Here is a 16307-nt window from a genome sequence, read left to right on the forward strand (position 1 = left end):
AGTGCGCCTGAAATCAAATGTTGCGTTTAATTACTGCTCATATGGTCCGTGTTCTGTGCTCAGCAGTAAGGATGAATTCAAGCGTTGCTTTTGTGTCCAGCCCTTTGTCTTTAAAGAGTTAAATGTACTCAAGTAGTGTAATTATAATAGTCAGACTTTTACCCAACCCAAACCAGAATCTTTGTTGTTTATCATCATATAATCTTTACACTATTACAGGCCCCAACATCAGCAAGTCAATGTGAATATTTGAAATATTTTAAATTATCTGCGCCATATTATTCAATCCCTCCTGCTATGAACATGGGCCCGATATAAAGTTGACTGGCTGGTACCACTGTCCAATGGTCATGTGCTATCAACATGACTAAACATTAACCAAACTAAAAATGAGGTGGGTTTCGTTAGATTGAGTTAAACGCGACTTTATAAATTAATTCAAGATTATTGTAAATTAGATAGTAGACTGTACACTGTTGTTGTCTCTGTTGTCAGCCCTTGTATTGTTTCATCTGCAACTTTTTATCATTCCCTCTCTGCAACAGAGGCGGTAATGCAAGAGCCATCTAGCCTTTATAATTGCTTTAGTGCTGATTACCCCCAGACAAATTTGCAATTAATTAAATTACTATAATCCAACTCACACATATGTAATCTGGTCCATTTTTTGGACCAGACCAATTTTACCATAATAATTTAAATCTCATAGTGCGAGCAAGAGAAAAATTGTAAACGATAATACATTTTAATCTCCTATGATACTGGTTGTTCATATGTTAAATAAATACACAGATAGGCCTGTTCTTTTAATTTTGTAGTTACATCTTAAATTTTCCTTCCATATTACAGTAGTTCTTTTCCCCATCTGATACTTTTCTTTCAACCCCTGGTGGATCCCTTTATCACTACAACAATTCAAACACAGCACATGGGACAATCCAAGTTGGCCACCTTCAGATAGCTCTCAACTCACTGGGTCAAGGTAAAGAAAATTGCGATGTTTACGATTTTCCAGTGACATTTTCTTTGAAATGAAATTTTTAGTAATATTCTAACATGAACACTTAATCTGTTGAAGCAAATTATAATTACATATTTTTTTGCATTTTAGTATGTAGTAAAATCGTGTATAAAATTTGGAAAAACCTATATGTAAATAGTTTTTTTGTAATTTTTTATTCAAATTTTGTGAAAGGTCCAAATAAAGGTTCCAGATTCAAGAAATCAGAATTTTCTGTCCATTATTTCTGGGGTCAGGCATTACAGGGTTAATACACAGATAGGCCTGTTCTTTTACTTTTGTAGTTACATTTTAAATTTTCCTTCCATATTACAGTAGTTCTTTTTTCTGGATGTATTTGGTTGTTTTACCTCGTTGGAGATTTTATGGATTATAAAGTGACCTTTGGTTTGCGTGTTTCCCGACCGCGCATGCGCAAGTAGTAAAGCGTGTTGTAGGTCTCTATGACGACGGGTCTATTAAACCTGTTAGGGCTGCAGAGGGACAACAAGCAGATTATGTGCTCAGGTGTCGCTGCCAGACACTACATGGGCCGGTTAGATGGAGAAATAGTCACCAAACAACCCGGCTGGATGTCTTCTTTCACCGCTTTTAACTAAACAGGAGCGCTACGCGGGGAACAGCTGGTGGTGAGTTTAACAGCCCTTGTGCCACAATATTTTTTTTTTACTGCTGTTTATTCTAAATAGCTAAAAGTTTTATTAATGAGTCCCGGAGGCGCAGACACTGCTCTACAGATGATCGCCTTATTCCATTTTCTATTAACTGCAGAGGTATAAAAATAAACAGGATCTTTTTGTGTTACATCTCTGCCTTTGAGGCCAGTGAAAGTGGTTGTTATAACAGAAACACAGGTACAAACGCTACAGTAAACACATAATGGCAGACGGGGAATATGTGTGACAAAAACAAGAATAATAGTTTATTGCCCACACTGCAGTGCAAAGGTTTGTCCACTGGGTGGCGACTGGGTGTGCTGTGGTGATAGCAAGGCTGGTTTTAATGGGGTGGGTTTATGTGGTTTGAGTGAATTTAACTTACATAAATTAGCCCCATCTATAGTTGGACTGAATGAAATTGGTGTCACAGTGATAAAAAAAAATCAAGTGTTCTTCAATGCTCTGTGACACACACACACACACACACACAAAAACAAACTAAAAGCATAAGTTAGAATATTTGGCTTGCTATGTGGTTAATGGGATGCTATTTTGATTATCCAGCTTGAACCTAATTAGATATCCTGCTCTGTACTGTGGGCTGTTTACTGCCTGTCTGTTTAGATCCCCAGTTACACAGGTCATAGGATATTCAACACTGCCACTTGTCCCACATACATCAGTGGCGACAGGTGGACAGTCCCCGATATGTTAACCTCTGTGGGCTATTCACACCTTAATTAAATGATGTGACGTGGGTGTGGTAAACAACTATGGACTGTGGTCACCCCAATGTAATACAATATGTGACAATATGTGTATGTACATCAAAGTGTTGATCAATTCAGGTTAAGTGTACTTGAAAAATATTTATTGTAACTACTGACTTATAGTTGACTTACAGTTGGCTATTAACCTTATCGTGCACCTCATCAATAACATTCATGAAATGAAGTTGTTTTTTTTTTTTTTTTTACATAGGTAGAAAGTTCATTTATTTAAACATTAAAACTTAAGAAGATTTCATATGGCTCTCTTTGTGTCTCCACTGGTGTCAACAATGTCAAAGGCCTATAGATAAATCAGGTCCTGAGTGCGGAAGTGTTCATTAGAATAAGCTGAATACTGATGAGTATTTTATTCTTAAAGCTTGCAGTAATGGGGCTACAATGTGCAGAGATGATACAAGATGAAAAGTCTGGAGAATCCCCAATATCATCCCGAATCATCCTCTGTCATTCTTGAGTGGTTGTGGATATCCACAACTTATTTTTGGTTTTCTGGCCAGTAGATCTGGCTTAGGACTTTTCTAAGCTCCAGCAACTCGCGTGGCAAAAAAAAAATCATACCTACATTTTGTATCTGACCTTCTCACAGTGGTAGATTATGAGTGAGGTGGTTTGCACAAAGTCCCAGGAGGAGTATGAGGACGACTTTGAGAAGGATCTGGACTGGTTGATCAGTGAGGAAGTCCAGAGTGCAGATCAGGTAAGTAAGGCCTCACTGTGCAAACAACAATTAATATAAGACCACTGGGCAGACTGATTCCATCTCTTCTTTCTACTTTTACTCTACTTTTTTTTTTTTTTTTTAATCACCCTGCGTCTTTGTCTTATTGGATCTACTTTCTGCAGACTGAGTGATGTATAGGTCCCTGAATCTGCTCTGTAAAAGTGTGACAGTGAATAGTGTTGAGTTACCCGACCTGGCACATCTCACTATTTGCATGTGAAACCTACTCTGTTGACATACAGTGACATACTTTCACTGTGCCACTGCTGGATGCAATATTGATGAACACACTTACACATGGCTGTTGTCACACCAGCACACCTATTACCTGCTAGGTATTGATGCTGCTCATTCATTTACATCCACAACAATGAATGCGTGTGCGTCTACCTTTTCCACCCCACAGGGGCCTGACTATGATGAAATTGAGGCAGAAATTGACAAAGAACTGGAGGAGGTTGAGAAACAGGAAGGAATGAAGCAAAAGAACAAAAGCTACAAAGAGGAGAAGAAAGGCAACAAAACAGAGGAGTTAGAAGAAGATGAAGAAAGGTGGCCTTCACCCATGGAGCCGTTGGAGTACGACTCTGACAGGGACAGCCCAAATAAGTCATCACCCTTAGTCCCACCTCCTCCAGGGATGGATGACCAGACAGATGAGGAGAAGAAGTACATTCTGGATAAGATCCAGCAGGCTAACCGGGAGTTGCAGGACCAGGAAGCTCCAGATATGACGAGGCGTAGGCGGCTGCATTTTAAAGAGAAGCTGGTGGACCTGGTGGTGCCTCCACTGCAGTTTGAGAAAGACGGCAAAAGCGTTGAGGTGGACGGGGGAAAGGAGGACAATGATAGAGCAAAGGATACAGAGGCAGAGAGTGAAGTGTCAGGGAAGCTCTCCGAACTAAAACTTTCCCCCCGGGGGGAAAGAGTAGGATCTGGAGGATCTGGCAGGGCTGGCGAGAACAGTGATGGAGGGCAGGAGGTAAAGGAGGGCAGAGTCCTCGTAGAAAAAGATGGGAAGTTTGACCTGGTCAGCTTGAAAGAGGTTGAGAGTCAAGGACTCCTCCCTCCTATTGCAAACAACTACAGCGACTACTCCCTCTCCTCCCCACGTCTCCAGGAGACTGTGAGATCTAGTAAGACCCACAGTTCTTCCTCCCGGTCCTCTCCTCGCTCTCGTGCCGGCTCTTCCCCCTTCCGGCAGGACATTGATCACTTCCGGGCCCCCAGACCTCCAGCGCAGCCCAGGAGCAGGCCCAGCTCAGCCAGCCACAGTCAGAGAGGGAGCCAGAGAAGAGGCAGCAAGCGTCGGGTGCAGTCAGCTACTGGGACCCCCTTCCAGACCACCTACACCCTCTCCCCCCAGCAGAAAGAGCTGCTGCACAGGATCCAGGAGAGGAAGGAGAGGCTTGCCACAGAGGTAGTAAAGAAGTGATACAGTTGATCTGTTCTTTGTAAATTCTGAACTCTGTCCAGTAAAAAGAGCACATTTGTCATCAAATAACAAAACTGCATATGCATCATATTTATATTTCCACTAGTTGTCAGTTAAATCAGGTTTTTATTCACTCTCGTCAGGCAGAGCAGAGAAAACGTGAGGAAGAGGAGCAGAAGAGGCAGGAGAACGAACTGGCATTCAAAGCCTGGCTGATGAGGAAAAGAGAGCAACTTCAGGAGGAGAGAAGGATCCAGCGAGCTCAGGAGATGGAAAGGATGAATTCTAAGGTATGGTCACAAGGGGCCACCCCAGTCTACTAAAACACATACAGCTTATTAAGATTCAGGGGCAAGACCATTGTGGGCTGTGGGTTGGACAATGTCTTGGCCACAAAAGAAAAAGGGCTCTGGGAACATTTTTGTTTTTATTAGATATTAGGAATTATTTATGTTGATTAGTCTTTTTGTACCATACAGACTTTTTAAGACCATTGGTAAAAGAACTATCAGTTTACTGAGAAAAGATCTCTGCAGAGATAAATTGTTTTATCTGAGGTTCTGACAGTGGTTTATTTGTTATAACCGGAGGGAGAGGAACTGGGTGTCTCCACTGAGCAATCGTAAACAGACCAGGAAACCTATAGAAACTCAAACCTCATTCACAGAAAGTTCAAAGAAAAGTAATTTACAGCACTAGTGAGCACCATTCAAAAACTTTGCATAATGAATGTCATTTCCATTTTATTAGCCCACTGCATTCACTTCTACTTCTTCACACAGAAAGACTCTTCACAGATTGACTCGGAGGAGGCCTTCAAGCTGTGGCTTCAGAGGAAGCATGAGCAGCAGCAGAAAGAGAGACAGCTGGTGGAGCTGAAGAAGCTCGAGGAGGACAGTGGTTACCTCTTACGCAGCCGCGAGGAGTGTGAACGTGCCTTCAAACTGTGAGTGAATTTGAATCCTTATAGCTTTTTCATTCAAGGCCTGCAGTAATCAACCCTTAGGTCATTTTTTGATGAATTACACAGCCAATATTACATTATTTTGAAGTTTTCAACTAATTAGGCAGTAACCTTTTAAGCTTTTCAAATCAAATAACATTTCACTGCAATTTTACTATGTATCATCTGGCATTCGTTACCTCAAGCCCTCAAATAAGGAGGAAACTGTCACCTTTTCTGACCTTTTTTAGCATTCAGTTGAAATTGCAGCCTAAAGGTTACTGTTGCTCACTCACTGGTGGCACCCACTGTCCTCTATCACTGAGCAGGCAAAAAATCCCAGCACGTGTAGAGGGAGTCGGTATTGTCTTGAAATAACAGCCAGCACAGTGAGTACTGACAGAAAAATAAAAACTTTCACAAGACTCAGAAGATGCAGAGTCATTTTTGGAGTTATCGGTAATAGTCAACAACTGTATCAACCACTCACAGACATGAAAGTATTACTGAACTGACCCGCTGGTCAAAGCCCTAACGCCCAGGGGGTCATGGGGCCCCTGGGCCGAAGTCTCTGTTTGAGATGACTGCTTGTAGTAATTGTTGTTGGAAAGTCACAAAGGTCAGCTAAAAATAGAGGGTTGTAAACATGTTCTTTGGCCTTGATCCTGATCAGGTCCTCTTCTATTATTGAGTATGTCATCATAGCTGTACAGCATACTGAAGCTACAGCTACATTTCATTTAAATACAGTGACATTAGTAAAGGAGTTTTGACCAGTAAGCAGAGTAGCTCAGCTTTAAGAAGACATTCTCCTTCCTCAGGTGGGTGAGGCGAAAACGGGCGGAGAAGCGAGCGGAGCAGCAGGCGGCTCGAGAACGTTCCCGTAGGTTAGTTCTGGAGGAGCGGCGAGCGAGACGCATGCGGGACCTGCTGTGTACTGTTAATGAAACCAAGCCATTCAGATTCACCGAGCAGCTGCACCGCTTCTGAACCAAGCACACCCAAGAGGACCACAGTTCTGGACCACTGAAACTGGATTAGATTCCATTTGAAACCTACAGATCTGTTTGTTTAACCACAGGCTGGACACACGAGACCTGGCTGTGAAGCATAATACATAGTTTATTCTGTCTTCATCTGTTGCTAAGGTTTTGTTTGATCATTTCTATTTCTGTGAAAAAATAGCTTACCGCAGTGACCTCTACTCAGTGTGAACATATCTGGGTAAATAATTTATCCAAATTAGTTGAAGGTGTGATAAGTGAATGTTTAGTAGTTTTTTTTTGTTTGTTTTGCTGTATTTACAGGCAGGTGCACTTTACTTTAAATGGAGCTCTTTACAAACTGCAGTGCTCTGTAGTTTAAATACAAGGGCAGAACCATTTCTTACTGTATGCCTTTTATCAGAGAGTATTTTGGTTACATAAATATAACAAGGATTCTTTACATTCTGTAAGAGGTTACTTGAAGTAATATAACTTTAAAGGAATGAAATATATATATTTCAGAAGAAAATACTGTTGTAAATATGAATAATAATAAAATAATTTTCCAGTTTCATTGCATAAAAAGCAGTTTCAGTTGAATGACTTACATTTTATGCTGAACAATAAAACATGAATGAAACAAAAACACAGAAATCAACGTAGATTTGGAATATTTTTAATTTATAGGCATGTACACATACATTTTTGTTTGCTACAGCATTTCAAAATAAAATATCAGTGAAACAAAAGTGGCCAACCTCATAAAACGACAGGATTAAGTTTCCGGTTAGCATTTTAAATCTATGCAGAAAAACAAAGCTACTCTTTGTTTCTTTCCATTGGATTTACAGTGCATGACTCGGCCTATCATCTGTATCATCAACACAAATATCAAGAAATAAAAGACCATACAAATATGTATTCCTTGAAACAGGAATAATTGACATCTTTTATGAATAAAAGTTCCTTATATTAAATGCAGACAGAAACAAATGCAGCTGTCTATTATTTAAAACCCATAAATAAAGGTAACACATAAACACGCATGCACCCACCCACCCACCCACACACACACACACACACACACACACACACACACACACAAACACACAATGTCCTCTTGTCAGTGAACTTGTAAACCAGTATTCTGCTCTGTGTGCCCAGAAAGGAGACGAGTGATTTATCACAGCAAAAGGAAAAGTGGACAAAGTAGTGACAGAGGACAATTTCAGTTTCAGACTTGACACACAGAGGACAGCGTGCATGATCATTAAATATTCAGCATATTAGAACTTTTTTTTTGTTGTTGTTTGTTTTTTGGAATGAGTGCTACTTTAGACTTAGAGATACCCCATTTAGAAAAACAGTGCACTGCCTACTTTGAAAATGATTATTTCTGGCACAGAAAAAAGAAGAAAATGCATATGTAACAGTATGATTTGCAAAGATGAAAACTAATGTTATCTTGAACTACTAACCAATGAATTAAAAAAAAAAAATTTCTTAATAACTGTACATAGTGTTTTTGAATAAAGCCCACTGAATACTTTGACCAGAACAAGAACAAGCACAATCCAAAGCAGAACAATGTCTACTGTTCTTCTCTTTGGCTTCTTCACAGCTCAGTGAGACTACAGGTAGAAACTGTCTTCAGAAGAAACACCAGGTACAAAACAGAATCTGACTTTTTCCTAACTTGAGGGTGTCACCGGAAGGAAAGACAAAGAACCAAAGGTGAACTCAAGTACTGGTGTGTAAAGAAACAGGAAACTAACAAAAAAAAACAAAAAAAAACACACACAACACAAATGTCAATATTATTAATCTTGCACCTCAATCAGTACAAAAATAGAGATGTTTCGATCCAAAGGTCATTCAATAAATAGTTAAAATATATAGAAAGATTTAATTTTTTGGGGGGTGGGGGGGTTGGGCTGAAGCTGTTTTCTGCTTCTACAGTTCATCTTTAGGGTTGATGTTGAGGCCCTGACCCCAAACAGCCTGTGTGTCCAATGCCTGGATCACCTCATCTGCCTGCAGTCTCTCCTAGAAAAGAAAAAGAAAAAAAGGCAGGAATGAAAATTAAGGCACATTGGAAGTAGCAAAAGAATGTTATAAAGAGTTTGACTTTCTTAAACAGAAATTATAGCACTGCTTAAATTCAAATAAGTCAATGTTCACTGAGTCAGTATTCACAACTAACAGAATTTGATTTGGGCACACAGTGCATCTATGGCCTCTTATTTATGTAGGAAGGAAATATCTTCTGTTTGCCATGTTTATGACTTGAAAAGACAAGCTTTGATTATTTAAAGCTGCTTTGTCTGGAAGATTGAATGGATCAACAATCCTGTCCTTGCTGCTTTAGGGAATTAAGTAAGTAAGTAAAACACCGTCTGATTAAAGGAAATCCCCTTCATACCGCACAAAAATTAAGAACCAACAATTGACACTATGCTAAAATGTTTAAAATGTAAATGAGCCAAACCTGGAATCAAAATTAGGATGAACTTAGAGGTAAAATGGCAATCACCAAAGCACTTTAATTACAGCAGGCGTTTACCAGTTCTCTGAAGAGTGGGTCCAGGGTGAACCACAGAGCCACAGCACACCTCTGCCCGCTGGTGACGGCCTTTACGCCGTGTGGATTCTCCCCTCCTGATGAGAAACCCACCATCCTGCCGCACTTGGGCTTCACTGATGCCTGGAGGGGATAAAAGTGATGACTGTTATCTGTTCATATCAGGCACTTCACTGTTCTATTTACATTTAGTTTCAGTAATTTGTCCTGCTAGAAGGTCAAGTCCCAAGAAAAGAAATACTCAGTCACTGTAGTCAATTAATAAATAACCTGCACATATACATATACACACATATACATATATATATATATATACACATATATATACATATATACATATACACACACACACACACACACATACATATATATATATATATATATATATATATATATATATATATATATATATATATATATATATATATATATATATAGCATGGCTGAGCCCCACTGGGTGTCAAACCCCTGAACTATAGTAACCAGAGCCATTTTCAAATATCAAATGAGAGCCAGCTTACTGTGACTGTTTTAGCATCCATTTCTGTGAATATGAACTCCCCTCCTTCGAAATCTCCATTTAGATATAACAGTGCACTGAAAACAAAAGAAAAGTAAAGGTCAGTACAGACTCAACGATAGATGGAGGGATCTGATAGTGAGCATTGTACATGTTTAACTGTAAAACACAACGGCAGCAAAGTAGATTTATTTTATGTGTTCTTACAACAGTGGCCTCGTACTGTACCTGTAGTCTCTGTATGTGTATGCTGGTGGTTCCTTCCAGCATTCATTGGCCTCGGGGTCCAGCAGACAGTTGTCAGCATGGATGGGATGGCTCAGGTCATTCCTGTGGTCTTGCTGGCCTAAGAACAAAAAAACCCCAAAACACACAAAAGCCATAAATACATATCTATACAGCAAATACTATTTTCAATGAACACAGAAACATTCTGTTTCCTTGCTGGATATTATTATTATTATTATTATTATTATTATTCTTAAATCTACCACTTCCCTCTCATACATTATGTCACCCTCGGTGAATCGGTTTAAGACGTAATATCAAATGGTAAGGATATGTGTGTCTGTGCGTGAGTGACCTGTAATGGCCGTCCGGCACACCAGGTGTGTGTAGGAGAAGTGCAGGGTGGAGTTGAGCAGGAAGTAGGACTCAATGATGCGTCTCGCTCGCTCACTGGTATCGTAGAAGAGGCGAGCGCTCCTCATTGGCACTCTGCCCTCATAGCCATACTGCAGGGACGAGGGAACAAAGGCACTCTAACATGCACTCAAACAATAAATCAGTTGGTAATCTTCGTCAGCTCGACTGAGTGACCTCTCAGTTTTAGACCTCAACTGATGATCAACATTTAAAAATGTATTATTTAAAATTATGTTTAGTTGTTAGTGTACCTGCAGGGTTTTAAGCACAGTGGCTCCTTCAAATTTCTCATTGGGAGTGTGTGGAGACATCCTCCCTCTGTAACCGTCTCCTGCCATGGTGACAGCCTGGAAGACAAGAACACAGCCAGAGTTAAGCTTCAAGTACAGACTCACACTGAGCTTTACTGTCAGAACAGGCTCAAACAATCATTCATCATCAGTCAAGTGGGATTTTCAGATCAGAAGCTGCACTTCAGCTTTCAACCAAAAGAAAACCTACACAATAAGTTTCAGTGATTTAAATCTGTCACATAAATTTTGTGTAATGGCCTTACATATGCCAGGTGCCTGAGCTCTGCACACTCCTCTTCAGATATAACATGATCCAGCAGCACCCGCTGGGTCCCGTTCAAGGCCGCAGAGTTCTGCACCAGCTGCACGTTGTCATACAACAGGGGGCCACCTACACAGATCACAGAGCAGCATTTAAAGAATGCAGGTTGTTATCTCAACCATGGTGCTCAGAGAGGATTTAAATGAACAGTAATGACTTAACCTTAACAGTTTAACTCCCCATTCCCCTTCAGCTGGGGAAGATTTACCTTCATTGAGTTGCTGTGGAGCAGCAACAGTGACGTTCCTCTTCTCTGAGATGGGAACATACTCCATCCATCCGTCTGTACCAGAGGGAATCCTGATAGGAGGACCCATAGTCATTTGATTTACTGTTGTTATGTAAGTATTGATTATGGCTTTTACCATCTGAATATACGGAGAAAAGCAATGACAGAGGAACCTTGTTTTACAGTTGCGGTGATCTTTTTTTACCTGTTTGAGTCGTCTCTTCCACCTGTGCTGCTCCAGTAATTCTACAAAAAAGACAAAGATTTTATACTTTCAAAAGTAAAAGGAGTAACAGTGTATAATTACATCAAAAAATACACCAGACCAGGAGTGCTGAGTTGACTAATACCTCATATTATTTGCGCCATAAGTAATTTTATAAAAGCTGTGTATGAAGAAATGTGAACTATGACATGTCTGAATATGACCAGCAGGTGGAGACAGTGGTGCAGAGCAGATGTGCCAGACACCTGTTACCCTGCTTGGAGTGAGCCTGCAGCAGGGGCACAGCGAGGCTGTTCCACACCCAGCAGGAGTTCTGCTCTGCATCAGAAACATGTGGACTGACTTACCAGTAACCACCCGTTAAGTTACACAGTCACTTTTCATTTCAGGGTAAACCTGAGAATTTAAGGGCACTGGTCTGTCAATAAGTGCTCACAGTCTGCTTTGAGCTTTTAGTTAAACATGAGTAATGAACTGTAACAGACTGAGATAAAGTTGCTTTCTCACCCCTTCAGTAAATTCCACACCCATGGTTTTGCTGCCAATCAGCAGCAGCTCCAGCTCCTGTTTGTGCCTCCTCAGGTACCATGCAGCTTTCTGTGAACACACACACAAAAGGTTCATGGTAAACAATTCCCTGAGTTGATTAGGTAAATGTAAATGCATTTCTCTCAACCTTGATGTTGTGCGTGAAGATGTTAGCAGGAGAAAAATAACTCCAGAAAAGATATCAGATCAATTCCTACGACATACATCTTCATTTTACAACACCTTCACTTCTTCTATATGGAGCTTTGTTTTGAGTGTTTAGTCGCAATCATTTTCAAAAGTAATGGCTTTGGTATTTGGTATTTTTGTATTTTAATTCCTTATAACTTCAATCCACATACACACTAATCCCAATATATCTGTAAAAAGCTCATATTGGCTGATTGATCTGTTGAATTCTAGGTGTGTATGGATCATATGTAATATGTGAACACAGTCTTTGACAGTGCTTGACATAGAGAGGCAATGTGCGAGTACAGTTTTTGTGCATGTTCACGTGTTACATACGTCTTGCTTTTGTCTTTCTGTCTTTTTGCAAGAACATGGTTGGAGTTGGGGCTTGAGGCCATGATGAATCCTGAGCATTTTTCTTATAGTGTTTTAAAGCAGAAAAGTCTTCTCTTGCATCACTCTTAATACAAACAGCCCCCAAATAGTTCGTGAGACTCCTGTGGGCACTCTGACATGACTTTTCCTCCTCCTCCTCCAGTGTTCCTGAAAGGCAGGATTCTCTGGCAGGGAGGCAGCTCGGTGCCTGGCACTCAGATCTAGGGCTCTGTGAATGAGCTCCCCGAGGCTTGGTGGAGAGCGGACACAGAGAGCAGAGGCAATCTGCGGGCCCACGACTGTACCGTAAATTGACAGGACTGCAAAGGTCTGAGGGCTTGAAGAATGTAAGTTATGAGTATAAAAACATAAGCATGAGCTACAACATGTGAGCTCTCAGCCTCTTTTTTATCTCAAACACACACACATGCAGTGTCACACTTGCACACGTGCACGCTCACACAATCCTGCTGGGAGACTCGCTCGCTCTAATGAGTACCAGGCTTTCTAGGAAAAGAGGTTGTGTAATTGGGACTTAAACAAGGCACTGCTGATCAGAGTTTAGGAAGGACAAAGTGTCAGTGCTGAACTGTCTGATGATTTAGCAAATTTAATTTCCTCAGAGGGGCAGACGGATATTCAGCCTTAAATGATTCAGACAGTTATGGGGCAAGGAAATAAAGACGAGTGTGCCCAGAAAAAAATATGTTGTTGTAAACACATTGATGCAGCAGAATTTGCCCAATACTTCCAGCTGGATGGAGAACATATACAAGTGAAAAGCAAACTTTAAGAAGCAACTCCTGCCAAGCGGCGAGTAGCAAGTTGGTCCAAGAAATACAGCAAACGGCACTGCTGCCTGTCCCTCCTCAGTCTCTCCTCTCTACATGTGTTCTTTCCTTCCTTTTCTGCAGTTTCTCCCCATATTTCTTGTTATATCACTGTATTTTTTCCTCTTCCTCCATTTTTTTCACTTTTCAATTAATCATCCATAGCTTGTTCAAAATTCTGCTGCCAGACTCCAAAGATCTGCTCACACTATTCCAATTTTAGCCTCCTTACATCGAGTGCAAATTAGTTTTATATTTGTTTTTTAAATTGTAATTCTACCCTGTATGTTTGTGATAATCCGAACAAGTTCACCGAACTGTCCAACCAACTTCACTTAAATCTGTCTATTCTCATTTAACCATTTAGTCCTTAACCTGATGGTGTGTCTTTGATTTCAATCTTTTGGTTTAGAAAAATACTATAGAAATTCAAAGAGATATTATCATTGCTCTTTCATTACAATTTTCTTCATCATTCTAATCCAGAACCCACCAGGGTGAAAATGCCCTTTAAAGTTTAAAAAATACCTGCATGAATAAGTAAGGCCGCCTGTTTCTGGTGAAAAATTGTAGCATGTGCAGTTGTGCTCTAAAATACAATATTAAGTACAATCAATGAGCCATCTATCCACAGAAACGTCTTCTTCTCTTTCTCACATTCAAACCATCTAACCCTTTCACAACCCATGTCCTCAAAGCAGATCCTGACCTCCCGTGGTTCGCCATTGTGTCCCAGCAACTCTCTGTAGTAATCCACGTTGTCCGTCATGAACTCCTCTCCCTCGTGGAATAAAAGGTAGGTCAGGGCACACTGCAGCGCCTCCTCCAGGCTGTCCACTGCAGAGACACACAGAGACAGAAAGTAGTTCAAGTGGTTTCTCTTTGCAGTATCACATGGGGAGAAATTTAAGGACCTGCAATCACACACACACACACACACACACACACACACACACACACACACACACACATACACATAAACAAATGGTCCATGATCTTGCCAGAGACAACTGAGCTGCCTTGGGTTACTGCTTATTTCTGCACAGATGCTGAGGTATCGACTAGATGGACTGGATGACCAGTGTAAGTGAAATATGGGAAATCTATCATGGCTGACATTCCAAAACCATTACTACAATGGAGCAAAAGCTGCACTCTGACATAGTGGAAACAACACACACACACACACACACACACACACACACACACACACACACACACACACACACACACACATAAACAAATGGTCCATGAGTTGCTGGTTACACCAGAAGGTTGTTGGGAATGAAGTGAGACAAACATATATCAGGATATGGGTCTGCTGTCCCCCCACAGTCACACATATGCAACCCTATACACAGCGTCTGCTCTACATTGCTGCTGCTAAGTGCACACACAAACACATTCTTTATTAGCTTGTAAAGGCGCAGGGTTAACCAAAGACTTCCTGCCTTGGCTGAGGCTGAGGCAGTGTATCTGCTCCTGTCAGCTGTGTTTTACCAGGTCAATAAGAGTCTGGAGAATTGAGCTCAGTCAAACAGAAAAACGTCACTGAGGATTTATTTAGGAAACTTTAGCAGCTAAAGCCCAATGAGAGGCTGCTGACTGATGGCAAACGTCCACCACAGCAGAGTGGTGTGGAGCCACTGAGGAGTGTAAAACACAGCGGGGTCGCAGCGCTGCTGGCTGTTAGAGCACTTAGATTACTGACCATTGGCAAGTAGTAGCTGCCTCAGATTTGTTATTTTGACAATAAAAATGCCGTTACCTAAAGAAATCCTGCCGCATTTCATGCACACATCCTTGGTACATGTATTTTTGCAGTAAAATAAAAACGTAAACTTTTTTCAACCTTTTTCAAATATTAGGGAATGTGTGCCTTCAAGCTATGATCCTTAAAATTTCATTGGTTGATTTGGTGACACCTGAGTTTTCCATTGAAAACAACTGGTGTATTTGTTTACAGTGCACCCACACAAACCACGGGCTGAGAGGATTCATTGCATCTTGCTGCTTTAATAAAGAAGACTAAAAAAAAAAACAAGCAACGATGTCGTTCAAAGTAGTAATACTGAATTTATGATCTAATTTCATGGTGTCCATGTACATACAGTCCATGTATGATTAATTTCTTGTGAATCCCTTGCGTGTGGGTATGCAGTTTGAATCCCATGTGGAAAAGGACGAATGCCAGTAACGATGAAATCTACAAACGGAGTGAATCGCTATTGACGAAAGGATGTCAGCCATAAATAATTAATATAACTGGGTTTTGACAGCATGAAAAAAGTTATGAAAACAAAAAGCAGAGGTATGTTTGTCTTTTCATGAGTGCTGATACACACTAAGTTTGACAATACACTGAGTTGCTCTTTATCAAAAAGCTTTTCATGCTTCCACCAACTCACACATGCAGACAAAAGGACAGACACAGGAACACACACCCATCAGCGGCTGTTAGGAATCACAGCCTACTCTCAGTGTGTTTGCACAGAGCTAATGATCCACTTTTCTTTATTAGAGCCACATGCTTATGGATCATTAAGTATAATCTGGTGATCTCACAACTATTTAGCACACTGTCCTTCTCAACTATGCTATATTGTTGTGCCAACACTCTTTTGCCCAGAGGAGCTTTTCATTAATCCATTGACAATAGGAAACTTGAGGCTATAAATTCACTCCCGTACACACACACACACACACACCTTGCAGCTGCACCTTCAGACTGTATACACCCATATAAAAGTTGTCGGGACAGATACACAGACACGCACCAGATAATATCATAATACTTGATATGAAACTTCTAACAGGGTGTGGCTCATTGTTGAATGTCTCTACCTGTCTGAAGCTCTTTGTGGTCTCCATGAGCTCTTGAATGAGTGTGCATGTGTGTGTGTGTGTGTGTGTTTGGGTGTATGACCCATGGGTGTGTCCATCTTCTTTGTTCATAATTACAGAAAAGTAACGATGATGACGCACGACAAGGGCTGATTATACGCACAAG

At 40.7% G+C, this 16307-nt stretch overlaps 2 protein-coding genes across 4 annotated transcripts in view; one reads left to right on the plus strand and one right to left on the minus strand.

Annotated features, from left to right (window-relative positions):
* Positions 1-1510: 1510 nt before the first annotated feature.
* Positions 1511-7141, plus strand: ccdc181 (coiled-coil domain containing 181). 3 transcript variants are annotated; one of them, XR_011692513.1, is made up of 6 exons: positions 1511-1650; positions 3058-3168; positions 3599-4612; positions 4771-4917; positions 5414-5573; positions 6392-6530. XR_011692513.1 is itself a non-coding variant. In XM_071487911.1 (6 exons), exons 2-6 carry the CDS (start codon positions 3067-3069, stop codon positions 6558-6560), a joined length of 1596 nt encoding a protein of 531 aa, XP_071344012.1. In that variant the 5' UTR covers positions 1511-1650; positions 3058-3066; the 3' UTR covers positions 6561-7141. The 3 variants fall into 3 exon arrangements, 2 of the variants coding, with proteins under 2 accessions (XP_071344012.1, XP_071344013.1); XM_071487911.1 differs by having other exon boundaries at positions 5410-5573; positions 6392-7141; XM_071487912.1 differs by having other exon boundaries at positions 1516-1629; positions 3048-3168; positions 5410-5573; positions 6392-7141.
* A 75-nt stretch (positions 7142-7216) lies between these two features.
* Positions 7217-16307, minus strand: part of p3h2 (prolyl 3-hydroxylase 2) — a 53935-nt gene continuing 44844 nt past the window's right edge. The window contains exons 5-15 of the mRNA XM_071487908.1: positions 14007-14134; positions 11880-11969; positions 11352-11392; positions 11126-11217; positions 10859-10986; positions 10554-10649; positions 10241-10391; positions 9886-10003; positions 9659-9734; positions 9120-9260; positions 7217-8602 (exon numbers count right to left, since the gene is read on the minus strand). Coding sequence (XP_071344009.1) covers positions 8510-8602; positions 9120-9260; positions 9659-9734; positions 9886-10003; positions 10241-10391; positions 10554-10649; positions 10859-10986; positions 11126-11217; positions 11352-11392; positions 11880-11969; positions 14007-14134 — 1154 coding nt within the window. The 3' untranslated portion in view covers positions 7217-8509. The remainder of the gene's footprint in view (positions 8603-9119; positions 9261-9658; positions 9735-9885; positions 10004-10240; positions 10392-10553; positions 10650-10858; positions 10987-11125; positions 11218-11351; positions 11393-11879; positions 11970-14006; positions 14135-16307) is intronic.

Source organism: Trachinotus anak, unplaced genomic scaffold (assembly GCF_046630095.1).
Source record: "Trachinotus anak isolate AG129_WGS33_773 ecotype Australia unplaced genomic scaffold, CSIRO_AGI_Tana_v1 ptg000010l, whole genome shotgun sequence".
Lineage (NCBI taxonomy): Eukaryota > Metazoa > Chordata > Actinopteri > Carangiformes > Carangidae > Trachinotus > Trachinotus anak.

Bases quoted from the DNA above. Each gene is read 5' to 3' on its own strand.
- ccdc181 (XM_071487911.1), top strand. From the start codon at position 3,067: ATGAGTGAGGTGGTTTGCACAAAGTCCCAGGAGGAGTATGAGGACGAC. The intron at 3,169-3,598 runs GTAAGTAAGGCC...TCCACCCCACAG, and splicing joins AAGTCCAGAGTGCAGATCAG to GGGCCTGACTATGATGAAAT. The intron at 4,918-5,409 runs GTATGGTCACAA...TTCTTCACACAG, and splicing joins TGGAAAGGATGAATTCTAAG to AAAGACTCTTCACAGATTGA.